Source organism: Marmota flaviventris, chromosome 3 (assembly GCF_047511675.1).
Source record: "Marmota flaviventris isolate mMarFla1 chromosome 3, mMarFla1.hap1, whole genome shotgun sequence".
Taxonomy (NCBI): Eukaryota; Metazoa; Chordata; class Mammalia; order Rodentia; family Sciuridae; genus Marmota; species Marmota flaviventris.
In genome coordinates, this window is record NC_092500.1 from 138,239,161 (window position 1) to 138,259,959 (window position 20,799).

Below are 20,799 nucleotides of genomic sequence, written 5' to 3' on the forward strand. Positions count from 1 at the left end.
AAGAAGTACACACAATTGCTATCATCATATATTTAGACATCCAGAATTGCTATTTTTCAAATTATTTTAAACCAAGATGAATTACAGAAATGAGAGCCCAACAGGGACAATTAAACAATATTTGGAATATAATCATTTGGCCGAATTTTCATAACCACAGATTTCAAAGAATACCACCACCCATGCCAGGTGTACCAGACCACCCCATTGTCGGTTTCAGCTGTGTAGGGGCCCCTGTAGTATACACCATTCAGGTTTGCTGAGTGACACCTAGTGGGAGAAAAAAGAAAACAGACTTATTAGACTAGAAAAACACACTTCAGAAACTTTATATTTTGCTAGCGAATGATCAAAACTTTTCAACTGTGGATTCTGCCATTTCTTAGACACATGGGTATTTATTGGTTTCCAAGAGCTGAAACATTCCTACAAAAGACAATTATTTTAAAATGGTGAGTTTTAGGGCCACAGCAAATCTGAGGATCCAACACAGGCCATTTGTAAAGTATTGAAAAGTAAACATTTCAGTTCTTAGTAATCTTTAAACAACAACAACAACAAAAAAAAAACAAGCGAAGAACGACTTTGTAACCTCCAGCCTTATATCCTCCAGATCAAGGGAGCTAATATCCTGCTTGGCAAGAGGGGCATGAATAAGCAAATCAAGGTGGGGGAAAGGTGCCCTGTTGAGGCTTCCCTTGTTGATTTGCATGTCTGGGTTCAGCAGTCTGCCACCAAGATGTGGCTTTGTAATTCAAGCACCCTTCTTCCTCTTATTTAAATCACTAACCTATCAATTGTTTTTTTTTTTTTTTTTTTATCTCAAGGATAGGCAAACAAAACCTAAACTACCATTTACAATTTTCCCAGCCATCGACCAGTAATCATTTGTTTGAATTGCTAAGTTAATTTTTAATATATATTGCACCAATCTAGAAAAGTTCACTAGGTTATCATAAAAACTTTAAATGTCCTTCTTCCTCCTTTAGAGCCTGTACATTTGTCCCTGGTATGTATGTATAAATTACAGGTAAGAGTACGAGATAATTTTCTGTGTTGTTACTATGATATTAATTACTATGTTTCTTTATTGATATAACCAATGAAAAGATGTCAAATATTAGAGTATAAGGAGAACATTCATAAGGGGTAGTTTTGAAAATCTATGACAAGAACCCAAATTGTGAAATCAAAAATTACATAATACACCCATAAATGCCAAATGGCTGCGTTGGATCACTTAGCTTAGTAATTTGCTTTCAGTGACCCCCTGGCCATTCTCCTAGTTTAAATGGATGTCACTAATTGACACCATGTAGGTTAAATCTGCGAGTGTCTAGAGTTTACTGTATTTTTGAAACACCATGAAAAGTAATGTTAGAAAAAAGAACACTTGTAAATTGAGTCTCCAGAATAAATATTTTGGCATCTTTTTATATTGACATCTTCTACATATACTTTGATTTACTTTGATATTTAGTCTGTGATTTGAAACTTATTTGGAAACTGACTTTATGGTCAGCCCTTTAGTACTCTAAGAATAATTTTCCAGCATCTAGTTCTGAGAACAGCCTGGACTTGACACCAAGTTGGATGATGGTAGGTAGGTGCATGCTTTTGAAGAAGCAGTTGTGGTGCTCATGTTTAGATTCTGTACCAGCAGCACAGAGAGGGCAGCAATGCTCCGTGATTGGTTTGCCATATGAGGAATAATTATCAAGTGCTAATATTCTGTGTAAATTAGAAGTTCGATAGGACAGGGAAAATAAAAAGGAAAGAGGAAAAAGAGAACAATAGAGTTAAAAAACATAATAGTAGAAGTAGACCAAATTTCTAGAACTATTTACTTTATCTATAGCTTTTCTGAGTTTTCTTTGGTGGCTCCAGCTACTGAATTGTCTTTCTTTGTTCTCTCTAAAGCAGGTCAATCATTTATTTGCCCAATTAGTATGTGTGCCAGTTGTCATTCGGGTGCAAACTAGTCAACTAATTGGACAAAGAACATACTTTAGATCTCGTGGTAATACTAGTGATTTTTCTGCACATGGAATTCTGTTCAAAATCCAACATTTAATTTATTTATTTACATATTTATGTATTTATTTATTTATTTTGCCGTACTACAGATTGAGCGCAGGGGTGCTCTTCCACTGAGTTACATCCCCAGCCCTTTTTATTTTGAGATAGGGCCTTGCCACATTTCCCGGGTTGACCTGTATTTCTTGAGTCCCTGGGATTACAGATATGTGCCACCATGCCCTGCCAAAATCAAACATTACTGATGCTTTCAAATGTCTTTGTGAATTATGGGTAAGTGTTAAATAATGCTAACTTAGAAGTAAAGTGGGAGGAAAATGAAGAGGAGGAGGGGAAGTTGCAGATGGTTTTTTTGAAGAACAGGAAAGCCACGGAGGAAAAGATGATCATCACTGGTCATTTGCAAAGTAGGGGAAATTATTTTGTTTCGTTGTTCCTTCACATTACTGCATGTACTCCAGTTCTCCTATAAATGGCCAGATAGTAATTGGACTAAAACTTAAAAAATAAAAAAAAAGCAAAATCTATTAAAAACAAAAAACCTCTTTTTCCAACTCCTTAGATCTGCTTGACATGCTCCAGTACCTTTAGCTCCTTGTATCTGAATTGAATCTACCACTCTAAAATAACTGTGATAATAACTGATGTTATAATGAGGACTTTCATAATTGTAAGTAAAGTTAACACATGTCTGGTATGCCTCTGTTCAATAGAATAGAGGATTCCAAAATACTTGTTAAAAAATTAAATGGATAGTCCTCATTATTAGGAAAACCAGACACTCCAGAAATATCAAAGATTGAAAAATGAAAGGTTTAAATGTCCAGATATTTGAAATGGCACTCATCTTCTAACAAGAAAAGAACTTTCAAATCTTGGAGCACATTTGTTCTGCAGAGATACCAGGCCCATTGGGTCTTTTTTGTTGTTGTTGTTGTGATGGGGATGGAACCTAGGGCTCTGTGCATGTGAGGCAAGCACTCTACCAACTGAGCTATATCACCAGCCCCCACTGGGTCATTTTTTAAGGAAGACTCTCTGCATGAGGTTTCCATTTCTGTCTTAAATTTGTGAATACAACAAATGGAGATTAGTAGTCCAGCATCTCCAGTGTTTAAAGGAATGAGGGATATTTGGCTCAGAGAGAAAACCTTAGGAATGCAATACATAGCTTCTCATTTGATGCCAGAGAGTTAGTTACATAGAAAAGGAATTACAATTACTCCATAGCTACTGAGGACAAACCTGGTAAGGTAGAAGACAAATTTTAGATCCATAAAAGGAAGATGTTTGTACAATCAAAAAGGAAGTTGGGTGCAGTGGTGCACAACCTGCAATCCCAGCAACTGAGGAGGCAGAGACAGGAAGTTTGCAAGTTTGAGGCCAGTCTCAGCAATTTAGTGAGACTATCTCAAAATAAAAAATAAAAAGCACTAAGGATATAGCTCCGAGGTAGAGCACCCCTGTCAATCCCCAGTATAAAAAAAAAAAATTGAATGATCTTACTGATAAAGTAACAAAGTATTCAATCAGAGAGTAGGACTAGGTTTGGGGACTATTGTAGAAAACATTTCTGCACTGGGAGAATTTGAATTCAGTGAAATAATGAAAGTCACAGAGCTTGAAAAGTAGCACTATGTAAAAAAAAAAGTACAGCAATAGCAATGTCTATTTTGTATAATATGAAAAAGTGAAGCATTAGTTGATTATTAGGATGCCACAAATACTTCTCCCATGAATATATGTTTTCTTTGTGTCTATTTGTGGCCTTCTATTTATTATTTATCCATTATACAGTTTGCAAACAATCTTTGTAAAAGTAGTAATTCTGTATATTCCCAAAACAAATCTTTCAAACTTTACTCATGTACACAATGAACAAATAATACTTCATGCTGGGAGCCATTAGCCAAGTAGGGCCCAGCCAGACTGTGGCAACTTCATGGCAGAAGAATCCTATTAAGGCTTACTTAATAATATTCATATTACAAATAAGACCAACATGACCTCATGTATTATAATTAATGCCCACCACTGAGCGATCAGCAACACCATAGCAACCATGTTCATACAGCATCCAACCTGTTAAACCACCAGCCAGACTGTTCCTCCTTGGCACAGTTCCCTTGGTAGTTGTCATTATCTCTGTCCCACGTGCTGAACTTCATTCTTTGGTGACTAGCCCACCACTGCACCTCGGGATGGAAGTTCCCTGCGAGGGAGTCTCCAGCTGTTCCAGAATATTCCCCGATATGCAAGTCATAGGAATTCTAAAGAAAAAGAGGAAAGTTTTCCTACCAGTGATCATCATTTTAACATGTTTATTTAATAAAGAAGAGACTCTATGGTATGTTTTTATTTCTACTGACTTAGAGTTACATTGTATGTTCTCATTACTAATCCACATTGATAATAATTGAGAAATTGTAGTACCTTCTCATCCCCGACTTTGAAATTTTTATATTGTGCATAACTGCTATTTTTTTCGAAATCTGTGAGATCAATTTTTAAAGTGTAGTCTCCTGGAAAAGAAACAAGAAATTGCATTTTTAAAATGAAGGAGACTCTCATTGTTATACAAAATACATGTATGAAGATGTGAGGAAAAAAAAAAGAATAGCGTTACCCTAGATTAAGTAGAGAGAAGTGTTGGGAGGGGAGGGGAGGGGATGGGGAGATAGGAAGGATAGTAGAATGAAACAGACATTATTATTACTGTGTGTATATATGTGACTGCATGACCAATGTGATTCTGCAACCTGTATACTCAGAAAAATGAGAAATTATATCCCACCTGATTCAAATGTATGATATGTCAAGATCACTGTACTGTCATGTGTAACTAAGTAAAACAAATTTAAAAAAATGTGTGACGTGACATTGACTGGGGAGGTTAAAAAATAATTTATAGCTCTTTTTAAATTTCCTTCTACCAAGAATCAGTTTTCAAAGAATAAACAGTGACCCCCTTGTATTTACAACAAGAATATTTTACTGAGAAAAAAAAAAAGGACACAATAGTAGAGGTAGAAAAGTTCTACTAAAAATTATACATAACAACTAGTACAATTCACTTGGTAAAAAAAACAACAGAAAAATCATTATTTAGTTAGTAGAATAATAAATCTAATAATGAAAGGACAGATGTTTTAAGAATTTTAATAGTATATCCCTTTTTCCAAATAAGAATCTTAATCTTAAAAATAAAGAATTACTGGGCTAAGCTGTGGCTCAGTGATAGAGTGCTCAACTAGCACATGTGGGGCGTTGGGTTCGGTCCTCAGCACCACATAAAAATAAAATAGAGGTATTGTCCAATTGCAACTAAAACAAAATATTTTAAAAAGTAAAAAATAAAGAAGTACTATTAATGATATTTTGTATTTTGAGTATCAGGCCACAACATTTCACAAGATAGTCTCTCTTGCCTGCCTGTAAGTGAACTTAGATATTTTTCCTGGTAGTAGAAAAGATCAGCCAGTAAACCCTTCAAGAACTACTAGAAGAAGAAAGAGGAATCCTGGGAGTTATATGAAAAACCTTTCTTTGATATTAGCTCAAGAACAAGTGAACATTAACCTCAAAATCCATGGAGTGGATTTTGTTGCAATCACTTCCAGTCACACTTTGTATAACAGGGATAAAGCTATTTTCAGAGGCAATTTCACTACCTTAAGTGCTCTCATAATTAAAGAATGCAAGCACCAGGGCTCTGTCTTTTGTTTGGGATGATGTGATACATTGTTGTAAAGCCTGGAACTGATAATACATTTATAGTAAGAACAAGCAGCCCAAACACTTAATCAAAACATGAAAGGGAGACTTGCGGATGTAGCTCAGTGATAGAGCATGTGCTTAGTAGGTGCAAAGCCCTGGATTTAATCCCTAGCACCAAATAAACAAATATGAAGGTGAAGCAGATTTGTTGGCAAAGTCATCTGGGCAAAAATGTACACAATAAAAGTTTTGAAAAATAAGAGGCTTGAATGTCATATATTTAGAAGGATCCAAGGGTGGCAGGCATGGTGGCACACATCTGTAATCCTAGCAACTCAGGAGGCTGAGGCAGGAGAATTGCAAGTTCAAGGCCAGCCTCAGCAACTCAGTGAGGCCCTAAGCAACTTACCAAGATCTTGTCTCAAAATAAAGGACTGGGGATGTGACTCAGTAGTAAAGTGTTCCCTAGGTTCAATCCCCAGTAATAATAATAATAACAATAATAATAATAAATAATACAAAATTTAAAAGTTCCAAGGGTTACTTCTTGGGGTTTTCATAGTTTAAATGATAAACTTGATAAATATTAAAGTGAAAAAGAAATGGAAGTGATATGAAAGGAGTTATATATCTGGCAAAAACTATTTAAAATTAGGATAATAACTATGCAAAAGAAAGGCAATCTTATATAAATTTAGAAAGCACTGATCTAAAGAAAAAGGAGAAAGTATTAGACTTCCTACCCATACACTCTATTATTCTTATATCTCAAAGATATTTATAACTATAATCCTACTGACTAGTATGAATATAGAAACACCTTTAGCTTTGCTGAACTTGAATGAAGCAAGTAAATCCTTGCTCTAATATTAATACATTGTCAGTGAGATTTAGCATGTTTTCTTGGATAATACAACTTCCTTTTATGAAATATTCAGGATCAAACTGAGTGGGGTTGTCTATAGTCTCAGAGTTAAGCAAGGAAACAGGAGCAAAATAACATGGGAAATAGAAGCTTAGAAAATGTGTTGTCAAATTATAACAAATTAGACAAATGTCAAACTCTAGGTAAAGACCTGCACATGAATGTTTGTGGAGAGGATTGTACAGCTATCTGCAATTTACTTTGAAATATATATCTTTTTCAAAAATTGATTGATGGATAGAATGATGGGTAGATGCATAGATATGTGATAAACATAGAAAAATGTCAACAGAGAATCTGGGTGGTAGTTTGAAATTTCTTTCAACTTTGCTATATCTTTTCTTTTTTAATTTTTTAGTTGAAAATGGACACAATGCCTTTATTTTACTTATTTATTTACTTCATGGTGAATCGCACCTCCACAGCTCCAGCCCCATAACTTTGCTGTATCTTCAAAGTTTTCAAAATAGAAAGTGGGAAACGGCACAGAAACAAGGACATTTAGTATATTATGATTATATAATTGCAAAAACAGTCCCAATTCCCTAATTCTTCACCTCCCTTTTGTAATGTCAGTTCATATCTCTTCCTATTACTTCCGTTCCCCTTAATCTGAGCTGGTCTTGTGACTTTTTTTCACCAATAGAAGGAAAATGGCTGCGTGTCAGTTCTGAGGTCTCAAAAGATTATGTGCTTCCGTTTTCTTCCTTGAAACCCTGACTCTGCTACAAGAACAAGTCCAGGTTACTTAGCTGCAAGATGAGAGAAGATATAGAGCACAGCTGAATATTTCCATATGAGGTCAACCTAGAGCAGTCAGCCTCCCACTGACCAGGATGTTGATTGCAGACCCATGAGCAAGTCTAGTGAAGATCAGTAGAACCTAGCCCTTATCAGCAAGCTACCCCAATAACTTATAGAATTATGAGGAATAATAGATGGTTATTGTATTGAAATCGTTTGTTCCACAGTATTATTGTGGCAATAGATAACTGGGACAGTATACATAATTTTGTATTGATTATGACATTACATTTCTTTTCGAGAAATAGAATACATATATGAGAAAATAATTCCTTCCCAACCTTGTTCTAGTTTCTTTTCCTTTCTTCCTAGTTTTAAGCAGCCACAATTTGCAAAAGGGATTACTGCTCAATAGATATCATTACCATCTGCAAATTATAGTAGTTACTGAATTTATTCAATTGCCTATGGCTTAGTGGAAAACATTTTAGTGTTGTTTTCTATTGTATTTCAAGTGAATTTGCTATCAGGCAAAACTTACCTTGTGTAGTCAGTAGGTGAAGATTTTTATTGCCCAGCCAATATTCACCATTTTTTTGGACAAAATTTCCAAAGCCATTTTCATAGTCATTCCATCCTCTAAAATTTTTAAAATGAAGTTTAATTTTAGCAACATCCAAATAGACATCTGAAATATCCAAGGTATCCCCCTGCAACATCCACCTCTAATATTTTCTTCTTGAGTTAAATCACCCTCCGTATTCTTACTTAGTAAGTGAAATTTTGTTTAATAAACTTCAGTTATGATTTAAAAGTTTTAACTTAAAAATCTCACATTTATTACTGCAAATAAATTTTTGTTGTAATTAACACCTGTTGAAGTCCTCACTGCCGTCAGACCTCCTCTGAATTACAGTCCATCCTCCTCCATCAGACATGTCACAATAAACAAAGAATTCTTCTGGGCTCTGAAGAGGTTTGATTTTGTAAAATCCACTGCGCTTATAGCCATCATTGAAAATCTCTGAACAATCTGTTTGCAAAACAAGGTAATTAACATTTGTCACTTGTCTTTTTTTTTTTTTTTAAGGGAGCCTCTGAATTAGATTACTCAATATCATTGGAGAAACATACAAACACATAACATAAACAGCTTTTTATAATTATATCTTGTACATCTCCCAGTAGATATGAGAAAAGTCTTATTTCCTTTCCTAGGATTTAATTATTATCTAACTCCTTGATATGATCATGGAGGGAAAAGAGTGAAATAGGAATTGTTTTCTGATTTATGATTTTTGCAGAGAACAATATAAAATACAAATTATTTGTATTCAGTTAATTATAAAATATCTATATGAAACTTATAGCTTTATTAGACAGCATAGTAGAATCTATCTCTTCTATGAAGCTAAAAATAAAGGTAGAAATATAACATTCAAACAATAATTTAATATTGATTATCTTAACTTAGAGCCTTATAAGTAATCTGAACATTGGAAACATCCTAAATAATAATCTTGTTAGGTTCTTAAAACTTCTCAGTCTTACCAGATTTTTTATTAAACTGTTGAAATTTCTAACAGTTACACACTCTTAAATGTTTTTGCCAAAGACTATCAGTTTCTATAATTCCTTTCATTTTTCTTTACATGGTGTTTCTTTTGCTATTGAAATAAAATTGCCACCAACCTGTCACTGAAAGGTTATATTTATTTCTCAAGTGATTTGAGGGTAGGACAAGTTAATAAGCATTGGATCTCCTCTAGGCTGATCTGTGCAAACTTGAGAATATGGTTAAGCATTGTTTAGATACTCAGGAAGCTGTTTTGTAGGGTGACTAAAGTAGTGTCCACTACAAAGATCATCTCAGACTTTTGAATAAAAATGCTTTATCTTCTCTAACTTTCACATCTTGTCCTTATCATTTTCTTTAAGAAAAAAAAATTATCTTCCTGATTGGACCATTCCAATGAATCTTCCTTCCTTCCTTCCTTCCTTCCTTTCAAATTTTTAGTTGTAGATGGACACAATACCTTTATTTTATTTATTTTTGTGAAGCTGAGGATGGAACCCAGGGCCCCACCCATGGGAAGCAAGCACTCTACCACTGAGCCCGAGCCCCAGCCCTCGATCATTCCAATCTTTCAACATACTTTTAAGTTCTTTCTTTATGTTCATTGCTTTGATGCCAAATTGTCTACACTCTTTTGTTTTGCTACAGATAAAATAGGATTCATATTAAATAAGTTGAATGGGCAACAGGAATCAAAAGGAAAAAAAATAATCTTAGTCATGTGATAAAGTCCCCCACAAGTCTGAGATCGATCATACACTACTGCTTTGTTGATTTATTTGCAAGAGTCAAAGCACAAGTGTTCCTTAAACATGCTCAATTATAAAGGTAACCCTGTTTCAGCAATTAAACAAGAAGAAAAACAATGTGGAAATGATTACATAGAGTTAGCCCAATATTATCAAAAAGCTTAAGTCTTCTGGTCAAGTCTATTGTATGACAATTCCATCAGAGTGAGCACATTTTAACCAAGTTTGGAAAGGGGCTTTTTGTTTACATTTCATCTCCTCCCAAAGAGCTGAACAGCAAAGACTCATAAGGTTCAAGCTATTTTCCAGGCAAATGTGGAAATAATTAGCTATAATAGTTGCCTTTGGAAAATTTTGTTAATATAGAGTTTACTGCCAACATTTTCAATTTGTTTTTATTTTTTGCCAACTATAAATTTGCTTATTTGTATTTCTTCTCCCCAGGAGAAAAATATCAAACACAACTTAAGATGTGGGGCAGGGAAGCAAAACTGAAAAACAAAAACAAAACCCAACAAATAAATACACATCAAAAAAATCGAGAGACTGGGGCTTCAGCTTATTGGCAGAGCGCTTGCCTAGCATGCATGAGACACTGGGTTTGATCCTTAGCACCACATAAAAGTTAGCAAATAAAATAACGGCACGCTGACCATCTACAACTACAAAAAAAATTTTTTTTTAATTGAAAAAGCACCAGTAGTTCAACTGCTTATAGTAAAAACAAACAAACAAACAAAAACAAGTTAAGAAGTCTAAGTGGGGATTTAAGAGAAAGGTGATAGCAGAAAGTTTGATCAATATAGTGTTTAAAATGTTAACTAGATATTTAAAAGGGATTTTTACAATGTTTTGACCCACGGGTATTCCCTGGAGAATAGGTAGGAGAAAGGCAAGTTTAGGGAGCTGTGTGTTTATGGAAGGTTTACCTAAGTAAGGATTCTTGGTTACTTACCTAGTACCAGAACGAAGCCAGGGCTTCCTGCCCTTTGTTTTGACAAACATTGCATTAAACTGGGTGACGTGAACACTGTCTCTGATCATGCAGAAAGCAACCCATGATAGAAGACTGGATGTTTAAGCTTCATCAAGTGACAAGCCAGCTTGCCAAAAGAGCTTTTCCCCCTTGTCCCAGAATGACTTAGGTTCAAAGCTGAGAACCAAAACAGACACTAAGTACTCCACTTTCTCCACTGAAATAGTCCAGCAACAGAGATAAGCCTCAGTCCATGTTGGGACATGCCCAAACTAGACCTGTCCCAGACATTCTCATCCTGAGGCAACACAAGAAAAACTTAAGAGGAGAAGTGTTGTTGGCTCTTTGGAATATGCAGTATACTTGTAGGGTGGGATGGGTGGGCTGTTCTAAAAACAAGGGAAATAATATATGATAATGTCCATAGATTACTCACATGCATTGAATACTTCTTTTGAGCTAAATACTATATTAAAAATATTGGCTCATTTAATCCTCATGACAAATAGATATTCTTATCATTTCCATTTTATGGGTGAGGAACATGAGACACAAAGATGTTATATAATTTTCCCAAAGGTCAGGGCTAACAAAATGGGCGGCTGGACTTGGAAACCAGACTTCCAAGTCTACACTGTAACCATTACACATGCCACCTCAAGAACTGACATAAAGACGAGGGGCTCCTGCAGAAGGGGACATGGGGGAGCCAGTGGTCTTGCTGGTCAAACAGACAAGATGCCAAATTGCTGCAATTATCACCAATGAATTTGAATTTGTTTCAGTAATATTTTAATTCATAATCCAAAGCACCCAAATGCTTGAAAACAGATACAGTTTAATTATACACTGTATAAAAATCATGTGATTTATGCATTGTTTGCACAAATTGCTAGGTTGTGTGTAATTAGGTGTTTTCTACCATGCAATGAATTAGAATTCAGAAAATAACTAATTTAGTAATAATATAGTAACTTGTAAATAAAAACAAAGATATTTATATTTCTACAGATCATATATGTGAGCAGTGTTTTGTTTTGTAAATTTAAGGATACCAGAAACATAGTTGGATATGAGCAGTCTCTTATATATTTTGTATAATATATGGTATTGGGATTGAAGTCAAATTCCTTGTATGTACAATTATGTCAAAAAGAACCCAGGCACTATGTATAAATATAATGTTCCATAATGTCTATGATAGACATAGTATATTACATTTTATTGAAATTTATGTGTTATATATTTATTTATTGAGTGTCTGACCTTGGTAGCCTCTCTAGCACTATTGGTCTCTACACTAAAAAATGAAGTACAATTGAACTGTATATTTCAGATTTTATTCCCTCATCTCCTTTCATGTTTGTACCATATGTGAAGAATATTAAGTGCAAACCTACTGACTTTAGGGTTTTGTTTTAGTTGTGTATCCAGAAAAAGTAATCTAGAATGTCTATCATCTACCTTATCATCATAACACATACATACATACACATACACACATACACACCACCATCACCACCATTACCCCCATCACCACCACCACCACCACCACCACACCCAATATAATGGTTTGTAATGATCCGTTTCTTATGACTTTTCTACCTAATTCCTTTTTGCACAATCAGTCCTTCTCTGACCTTGGCGTTTTAAATGTCCACTAATACCTTGATTTTTTCCTCAGTCACCTCTTGTTTCCCAGGGTTAGTGCCCCACCACTCTCAACACAACAGACTTCTTCCCATGATGAGTTGCACAATAACAAACAACTGCCTACCTACTGCCATTATGTGACCCTTGTTGGTGACTTGTTCACATGGTATTTGAACAGCTACTCTGAATCCTGAGCTTGGTTTGGAATTGGGGATAATGATTCTTTACTTGCTTCTATCAGTTCTTACCCTTGAGATCATTTCTGTACTTGTCTTTTGAATTACATATGTATATGCTCATACCTTGTATGATCAACCTGTTTCTCTCCTCTCATGTTGTTATTCAAATAACTGTCTTGTCTAACTCCATGGGTCTCTTTGAAGTACTTGCCTACACTTTTTTTCACCTGATCTGCTGACCAACTAAATTTTTTAAATATGTATTGAATATTTTTATAGGCCAGTCACTATGAGAGGTGCTGAAAATACTACTAATTGACAGTTTGGTAAGGGAGATAGACAATTAAGCACGCAGTTACAATACTCCGAGGTAAGTACAATGATATAAAAGGAAAGGCTGCTTCTGGTGTGCACAGAAGTGCAACCTCATCCAGGCTGCTGAGGCAGGAAAAGTTTCCTGAAAGAAGTGAGGGCTGGATTGGGGTCTGAAGGATGAATAGTAGGAGTCAGCTCAGGGGGAAGAAGGAAAATACAGAAGATATTCCACAGAGAGGAAAGGGTTCATGAAAAGTCCCAAAACTGCAAAGAGAAGGTACTACTGAGAAATCGATATAAATTTAGTGTACCTGCCATATAACATGCAAAAGGAAAAGCGCAGTAACCCAAATGTTTACATTCTGGTTCTCTGTATACTTTTTAAAATACCTTTGAAAATTATTTATTTATTCCTCCTGTCAAACAGAAATTTCATATCTTTTGACCAGTATCTCCCAACTCTTCATCTCCCCTCGCCCCCATAGACTCTGGTAACCAACATTCTACTTTGTAAGTTCAAATTTTCTAGGTTCCCCCAAAAGCTATTTGTATTCTAAAATCTGACTTATTTCACTTAACCTAACGTCCTCCAGATTCACCCATGTTGTCAAAATGGCGGGATTTCCTTTGTTTTTTAAAGCTAAGTAGTGTTTCATTGTGTATATTTACCACATTTTCTCATCTATCCATCAACACCCTCCGTTGATTCCATATCTTGGCTACTGTGAATGGTGCTGAAATGAACATGGGAGTGCAGATGTCTCTTCCACATACTGATGTCATCATCTTTGGATAAATTCCCAGGAGTGGGATTGCTGGATCATATGGTAGTTCTGCCACATACTCTGACTACATATGCTGCTTCCACAAAGCATAATAATGGGGCTTCCTTTGCCAAAGTGATCCCTTCCGTTGCCAAACATACTTTAGTGCTCCATTTTGAGCTCCTCTGACCTGGAATCGAGGACCTCCTCCTTTATGCTTTTCTTATATTCTGTTCCCTCTCCCTTTCACCATTCCCACTTTCCTCTTTTCTCTAGCTTTGATAATGGACTTGGGGTTGTTGGTTCCTGCTTCTCTGATCACACTGATCCCTTTTTTGAAGTGGGGTGCTAACAGGGGCTGAGCAGCAAATTCAAGATCATGTGGGAGGATGTGTCAAATGTAACTGTCAAAGATTTATATGCATCTTCCCCAAGGAAGATGGTATAGGGGAATAGATATGATACGTAAAATGCTTTTTTTTTTTTTTTAATCAGGATCCTGTCTAGTTGTGTATATGGTTATTGTTGCTATGGTCTGATTGTGTTTTCCAAACTTATATGTTGAAACTTAAAAAAATCACTACTCTGATAGTATTAAGTAGTGAGACCTTTATAAGGTAATTAAGTCATGAGAACAAACCCTCATGGATGGGATTAGAGATCTTATAAAGGACTCCTGCCATGTGAGGACAGTGTTTGCCTTCTACAGAGTCCACAGCAGCCAAGCACCATCTTGGAACCAAAGACCTAGCCCTGACCAGACACCAAGGCACCGAACCTGCTGGCATGTCTCATCTTCAGTTCAGACTTCAGCCTCTAGAACTATAAGAAATAAATTTTTGTTGTCTATAAATTACCCAGACTCAGGTATTTTGGACAAATACAAATGGACTAAGACAACTGTAACAATTTATCTTTAGAACATAGAAAAGAAAATCATATTTATTAAGCACTCCCTGTGTGCTGGGTAGTCCTAAGTGCTTTATATGCGATCATTTATGTAATCCTCACAGAACTTCTGTAAACTAGATGCCATTATCAGAACCATGTTATAACTGAGAAAACGGAGGCACAGAGAAGTTAAATCGTTTTTTCAAGGAAATATTGCTACTAATGCTGTAATTAATTCTTTGAGCAATAGGCAAGACTTGACCTTGGTTAAGTGTTTGGGACAGTAGGCAGAGAAATCCAGAAAGAACTGATCTGGGCTACTGTGATGGAACCCAGAGTCAGTGTATGCCATTGTCCTCACTGTCACTGTGACAGCCTCTGCTGTCAGTCTAGAAAAATTCACCAGGAAAGGAAATCTCTTTTGACTTTCTTATTGAGAATCAGTTACATCAGAACATACCAATTTCATGGATGCCTTGCTGGTTTCAAACCTAGCAGAGAAACCGAAATATTATTGCTATTTCTCCTCTGGCTAGGGAATGCATGGCTCCAAATGTAACTGACTCTTCTAGAATAAGATTAATGTTTGGTGCCCTGTCTGTCAATATATGACAACCAGCTAACCATAGACTTAGGTGGTAGTAGGGTCAGGTGGCTCTCATAAGGAGTTATTGCAGTAAATCTGAATGTAGGTCGAGCACCTAGGCCTTTAAATGTTTGAAACTAATAAATAAAACATCTTTTTAAATCTATAAGCATGTCTCAGAGCTACTGCCTCATTTCCCCCCATCTCTGTGCTATGATTTGAATGTGTGTCCCTCCAAAATGCATATGATGGAAGCTGACACCCAATGCCTTCTGGGAAGTGATTAGGTCATGAGCACTTCACCCTTATAAACAGGACTGGTGCTCTTATAAAGGAGGTTGGAGGAAGTGCCCTAGTTTCTTTCATAGCCCTTCCACCACAAAAGATCCTTGCAAGGGATACCATCTGAGAAGCAGTGAGAGCCTTTATCAGACCCAGAATCTACTGGCACCTTGATCTTGAACATTCCAGAACTATGAGAAATAAATTTCTATTAATGATAAATTATTTTGTTATAGCAATCCAAACAGACTAAAACACCCTGCTTGATAGAAGAGGATGAGAACCTCTGTGGTAGATGATCTGATTTACTACTTGGTGGCAGATAGCAGAAGCCCAAATCATATCACAGTCCAAGTGTATTTAGGTAGGCATTTTTCCAGTATCCTCTGTTGATCCTCAAAATATCTCAAAGAAGGATCATGCAGGATTACATTTTGGGTTGACCAACATGATCTGGAACATACATTATTCTAATGATGAAAGACACTCTTCTGAAAATGGTACACCATTTCCCTAAAAGGTTTTCCTCATCTGTACTACCCATTGACTATTATTCATCAACAAGATTTTCCTCTATCATGCATTTAAAGCCACAGGATGTTGACTGACACATTCTGTGTGTCTCCTGGATTTAGGAAGTAGGGTTCAAAGCAAAATTCATCTGTCCACTCTCTGATTTCCAAATGACTGCAAATGGACTGCATAGGAACCTACCTCACAATACCCCTTGCCAACTGATGTATTTATCATATCCCTTATGAATTTACCCCAACTTGCCACTGAAACCCTCCATTCTATAGCAACTGTGACTCTCAGTCTTAGTACTTCTGTTTGTCCCTTACCTCATTGCTATTTCACTGATCAGTCAAGTTCTGGACAAACTGCAGTTCTCCCAGAAGGATTTCTATGGTACCTTCTAGTGAATTAGTGACAAAGGACACCAGTTGACCCTGCACCTGAGCAGTCTAAATGACACTTGAGCTACTTTTCATTATAAAGGTACTCGCTTTGTAGGACAGCTGATATCTGTGGTTGTGCAAGATGTATTAATTTGCTAAGGCTTCCATGATAAAATACCACTGAATGATTGACTTAAATAACAGAAACAAAAGACTCTTAAATGATTGGCACATTATACACTTCAATGCATATATCATTACCCTCTATGGAGAACTGTTCATCTGACTTCCTCCATGGGGGAAGTATTGCCCTAACCAAGAGGAAAATTAATAAGCTACAAAATATACATATCAAAAAACTTCTCTTTTATGTTCCTTAATAAGTATGGTTCTTTTTCCTTTCCTGCCATTTTATTATACTAATTTATTTGCCCCCAACCCCAAGGCACATCAGAGTTTCAGAAGGGAAAAGTGGGCACAGTGGCATGTGCCTGTAATCCCAGCTACTCAGGAGGCTGACACAGGAAGATCACTTGAGCCCAGGAGTTCAAGACCAGAATGAGTCAGGGAGACCCAGTCAGAAAAAACAAAAACAAAGAAACCAACAACAGAAAGAAAAACTGCATTAAACATGGAAAGATTCACCAAAACAAAGCTCATATAGAAAAATTCATAATTATAATCTGCCATTTGTACAATAATATTTAAAAATCTATCATAATTTCTTATAAAACTATAGAAATTCTCAGGTACTTAGCATTCATATTAAACACTCCCTGCACTCCCAGATAATATTGAAAACACTCCCAGATAATATTGAAACACTCCCAGATAATATTGAAAAAAGGGTAAAATATGGTAGAAGACTTCTAAGATATGTTTCATATTGCTTGTTACTGCAACAGAAAAAGCTCTTTTGCAAGACCTGAAGTGAACAAATAACCAGCACTGCAGCTGAGTATATGATAAAAGTTACTGAAAGACTTAAGAAAGTTCAATTCTGACCTGCATACTGTCTCTTGCCTCCAAGGTCAATGACACTATTCTCCTCTGCTCTATCGAGGAACTGGACTTCCTTGTCACGCAAAAGCTGTGCAATCATGACCTGTTGCTGTTTGACTCGAGTCTCCAGCCGGCGCACCTGGGCTCTGAGCCGTGCCTGCTCCTGGAAACAGTCCTCGAGAGCCTGCAAAGCAACGTGCATCTATCTCATTTTCATGGAAAATAAATGTGGCTAGCAATTTGGATAAAGCAATGACTCAAATTGGTCTCCAACTCCCATGTGAGAATGTTACTCGAACCAGAGAAGTGGTGTGAAAATTTATAATACAATTTGCTATTTGAAGAATAAGTGGCTTATGCTACTCCTGAACTCAAGAATGAAATCATATAATCAGAATGACTATGCTAAGAGATTTATAGTTGTTGTCTCATTCAGTCCTCTTGACAATTCCATGAGGTAGGAATGGACTCAATTCTGATCAGAAGACTTCCTCATGAAAGCCCAGAATGTAAAAGAACTCTGGACTTCTCAGCTCAAGGAACATTTTCTCCATCTCTGCAGGAAACCACCTAAACAGTAAAGTGTTTTATAGCAGTTACTCCTATCATTTAACTAACAGTAAAGTGCTTATGGAAGTTAATTTTATCGGTAGTATGTTATTCCCCATAAAAAATGAGGTTTTCAAATGGCCTTTTGGTATTCATGTGTTTTTAAATATAATTTCATGCTTATAATCTGATGACATATGGTTACCTTTGTAAGGGTTGCTGATTTAGACTCATATAGCAGAGTAGCCCACTCGTTTGCCACTGTTGGAAATTCTATTGGAACCACTTTAACTTTTTGTTTTAGTCTTTATTTTTCTTTCTGCTGCTTCAAAATGGCATGGAAAGAGCCTGAATTGGTTCAGTTATGTCATTTATCTTCTCTTGAAAGGCCAATAACCCAAGAAATGTGTAAGAGTGGACAAGTCTATAAACTACTCTCCTTTTTTCACTTTTATTTATTTTTTGTTGGTTCATGTTAGCTACACATTACAGTAGAATCTGTTTTGACATAATAATAAAAGCATGCAATGAATCACATTCTAGTTCAGACCTCAGTACCTCTCCTTCCCCTTCACTTTTCCCACCCGTTGCTCCCTTCCCATTATTAATCTTTCTGCCATTTACCTATAGTTTTTTTAAATTAACTTCTTGTGTATATACACAATGGTGAGATTCACTGTGGCATATTCATGTATGTACATAGGAAAGTTATGTCAAGAGTCATTCCATTGTCTTTCCTTTCCCATCCCCATCCCTTCCCTTTAAGCTTTCTTCTAATGTGACAGCAGACTGAGCAGAGCTCTTTCAAGATAAAGCAAATGTGGTAGGTGAATTGGGAAAGAGAATTGCTGAGGTGGGTCTCCTAGGAAGAACTCCTGAGGCCAAAACACTGCAATAAAGACCCTTGAGTACTCAATTCTGGGAAAGCCTCTGGGAGAACGGAAAGAGACTTGAGACAAATTTTTGCCATTTTCCCATTTCACTTCAACACCTCTTTCTATTTGTAGCTCATGTCATGATCTCTTCAGCTAATTAAAAATGTTTACTTCTCTAAGGAGGGTGCATGGGGGCAGGAAAGATGGTGGAATGAGATGGACATTGTTGCCCTAAGTACATATGGTGCAACTCTATATCGTGTACAACCATAGAAATGTGAAGTTGTGCTGCAATTGAGTAAAATGAATCAAAATGCATTCTGCTATCATACATATCTAATTAAAATTAATTAATTAATTTAAAAATGTTTACTTCTCAAAAACTGTGAATTTTTTTCTTCTTTCTTTCTCTTTTTCTTTCTTCCTTTCTTTCTCTTTCTCTCTTTCTTTCTTTCCCAGAGACTGAACTCAGTAGGGCTTAACCACTGAGCCACATCTTGAGCCCTTTTTTTTAATATCTTATTAAGAGACAGGGTCTTATTAAGTTGCTCAGGGCCTCCCTAAATTGCTAAGGCTTGCTTTGAACAATCCTCCTGCCTCCGCCTCCAGAGCTGCTGGGATTATAGGCGTGCACCACCACGCCTGGCAAAAATTGTGAATTCCAATATATAATTGCCCTATGCTACTTTTACACAGATAATATCCTAAAACATTCAAATATGGTCAGATAAATTTCCTAATTTACATTTGCTAATTTCCTGTCCTATATACTTTTTCCATAAATAGGATCTCCTGTGTTCTAGGCCCTCTGACAGGCAGGCAGAACAGGATGATTAAATGTTTTATTGAGTAAAGGAAAGAGTTACACTGTCTTCCTGAGAAGGGCTATAAATTCAGCTTACAAATTTCAGGAGGACAGAAATTCAGCCTTCAAAAAAAAAGATAGCAATGGAGAATCCATGATAAAGCCCTTCCTTAGCTCTAGGTCCAGGTCACTAAATTTCTCCCCTTTTTCTAGAATTATTTCCTATTTGTTCTTGGTACTGTGTCCTATCACACTTTGATTTATCCTGAGAATTATTTGCTTAGCCCCTTGAGTCACAAAAGATAAAAAATGAAGAACAAGAACATTTCATGGTGTCTCGATCTCTTGTCACTTTACAGTAAAGGAAAATTGTTTGTGATATTGTTAAATAAAGTGCACTACATAATTTAAAAATAGCTGAAGGGATTAAGGCCAAGTATGTTCAATCTTTATGAGATTGCATATAGGGGTTTAGTAAGCTTATTTAAAACTTAGGAGTCTTCTTTTTCCCTGAAATTTGAGTAAACAAGTATTTTGTCCTTTTTGATTCACAAAAGGAAGACACAAGTTTATCGTAATTACTTTTAAACAATCCAGGTAGCCTACACTAATAGTGTTCAGTGTTAGAAATTCCAAGGGCAATTCTAATTACTGTAGCCAGTTTTAAATTCTTAATATTAAACAAGGAAATAACCCCAGTGAATTAAAAATATTTACTTACTTGTTGTAAATACTGATTTTTACTTCACAAATTTTTTTTAAGTAAGTGCTACTTATATGCCAGGAACTTCCACAAAATTCATGTATCCCCTTACCCTTATTTAACTTTTTTCAGTAACCAGTTTACTACAAGTTTTCTGCAAAATAAAAGAAAATCCAGGCCAAAGTAGACTTTACAATCAGTTTTCACAGTAAACTTACCCAGCCTTCCCTGCCCATTATCAGAGTAGTGGTGACAAGAAAGAAGCTGAATATCTTCATCATTTTCCCCATTGAAATAACTGAAAGAACAAAAAGAATTTTGCAAAGTGTTCAACTTCAAATTTTTCATGAGACCAGAACTGAATTCAGGTAGCTCCAAGAGGTTGGCTGCAGCTCCAGGACATCCCTAATCTAGAGTAGGCTTGGAAAGTCTCCAGGACTTCCCACCACACAAAAGAAATCACAGTGTACTTAAAGTACATTGAACCTATTTAGTAACACTAATATAAAAGGGATGGGAGCTTCTTTAGGTGTCCTGATATGTTGCTTGGATGATAGTATAGAAAAGTCACA

General features: G+C 36.1%; 1 protein-coding gene across 1 annotated transcript; it reads right to left on the reverse strand.

The window, feature by feature from the left end:
- Positions 1 to 110: 110 nt before the first annotated feature.
- Fgl1 (fibrinogen like 1) lies at positions 111 to 20,508 on the reverse strand. The gene is made up of 7 exons (XM_027954704.3): positions 20,446 to 20,508; positions 17,299 to 17,479; positions 8,297 to 8,456; positions 7,965 to 8,062; positions 4,471 to 4,559; positions 4,120 to 4,307; positions 111 to 270 (listed from the first exon to the last, which is right to left on the reverse strand). The coding sequence occupies exons 1-7, from the start codon at positions 20,506 to 20,508 to the stop codon at positions 111 to 113; spliced, it is 939 nt and encodes a 312-aa protein (XP_027810505.2).
- Positions 20,509 to 20,799: the final 291 nt, after the last annotated feature.

Coding starts and splice junctions, on each gene's coding strand:
- Fgl1 (XM_027954704.3), bottom strand. CDS start 20,508: ATGATGAAGATATTCAGCTTCTTTCTTGTCACCACTACTCTGATAATG. Junction 8,457..17,298: donor AGGCAAGAGACAGTATGCAG/GTCAGAATTGAA, acceptor TTTTGCAAACAG/ATTGTTCAGAGATTTTCAAT. Junction 8,063..8,296: donor GGCAGTGAGGACTTCAACAG/GTGTTAATTACA, acceptor TAAAAATTTTAG/AGGATGGAATGACTATGAAA.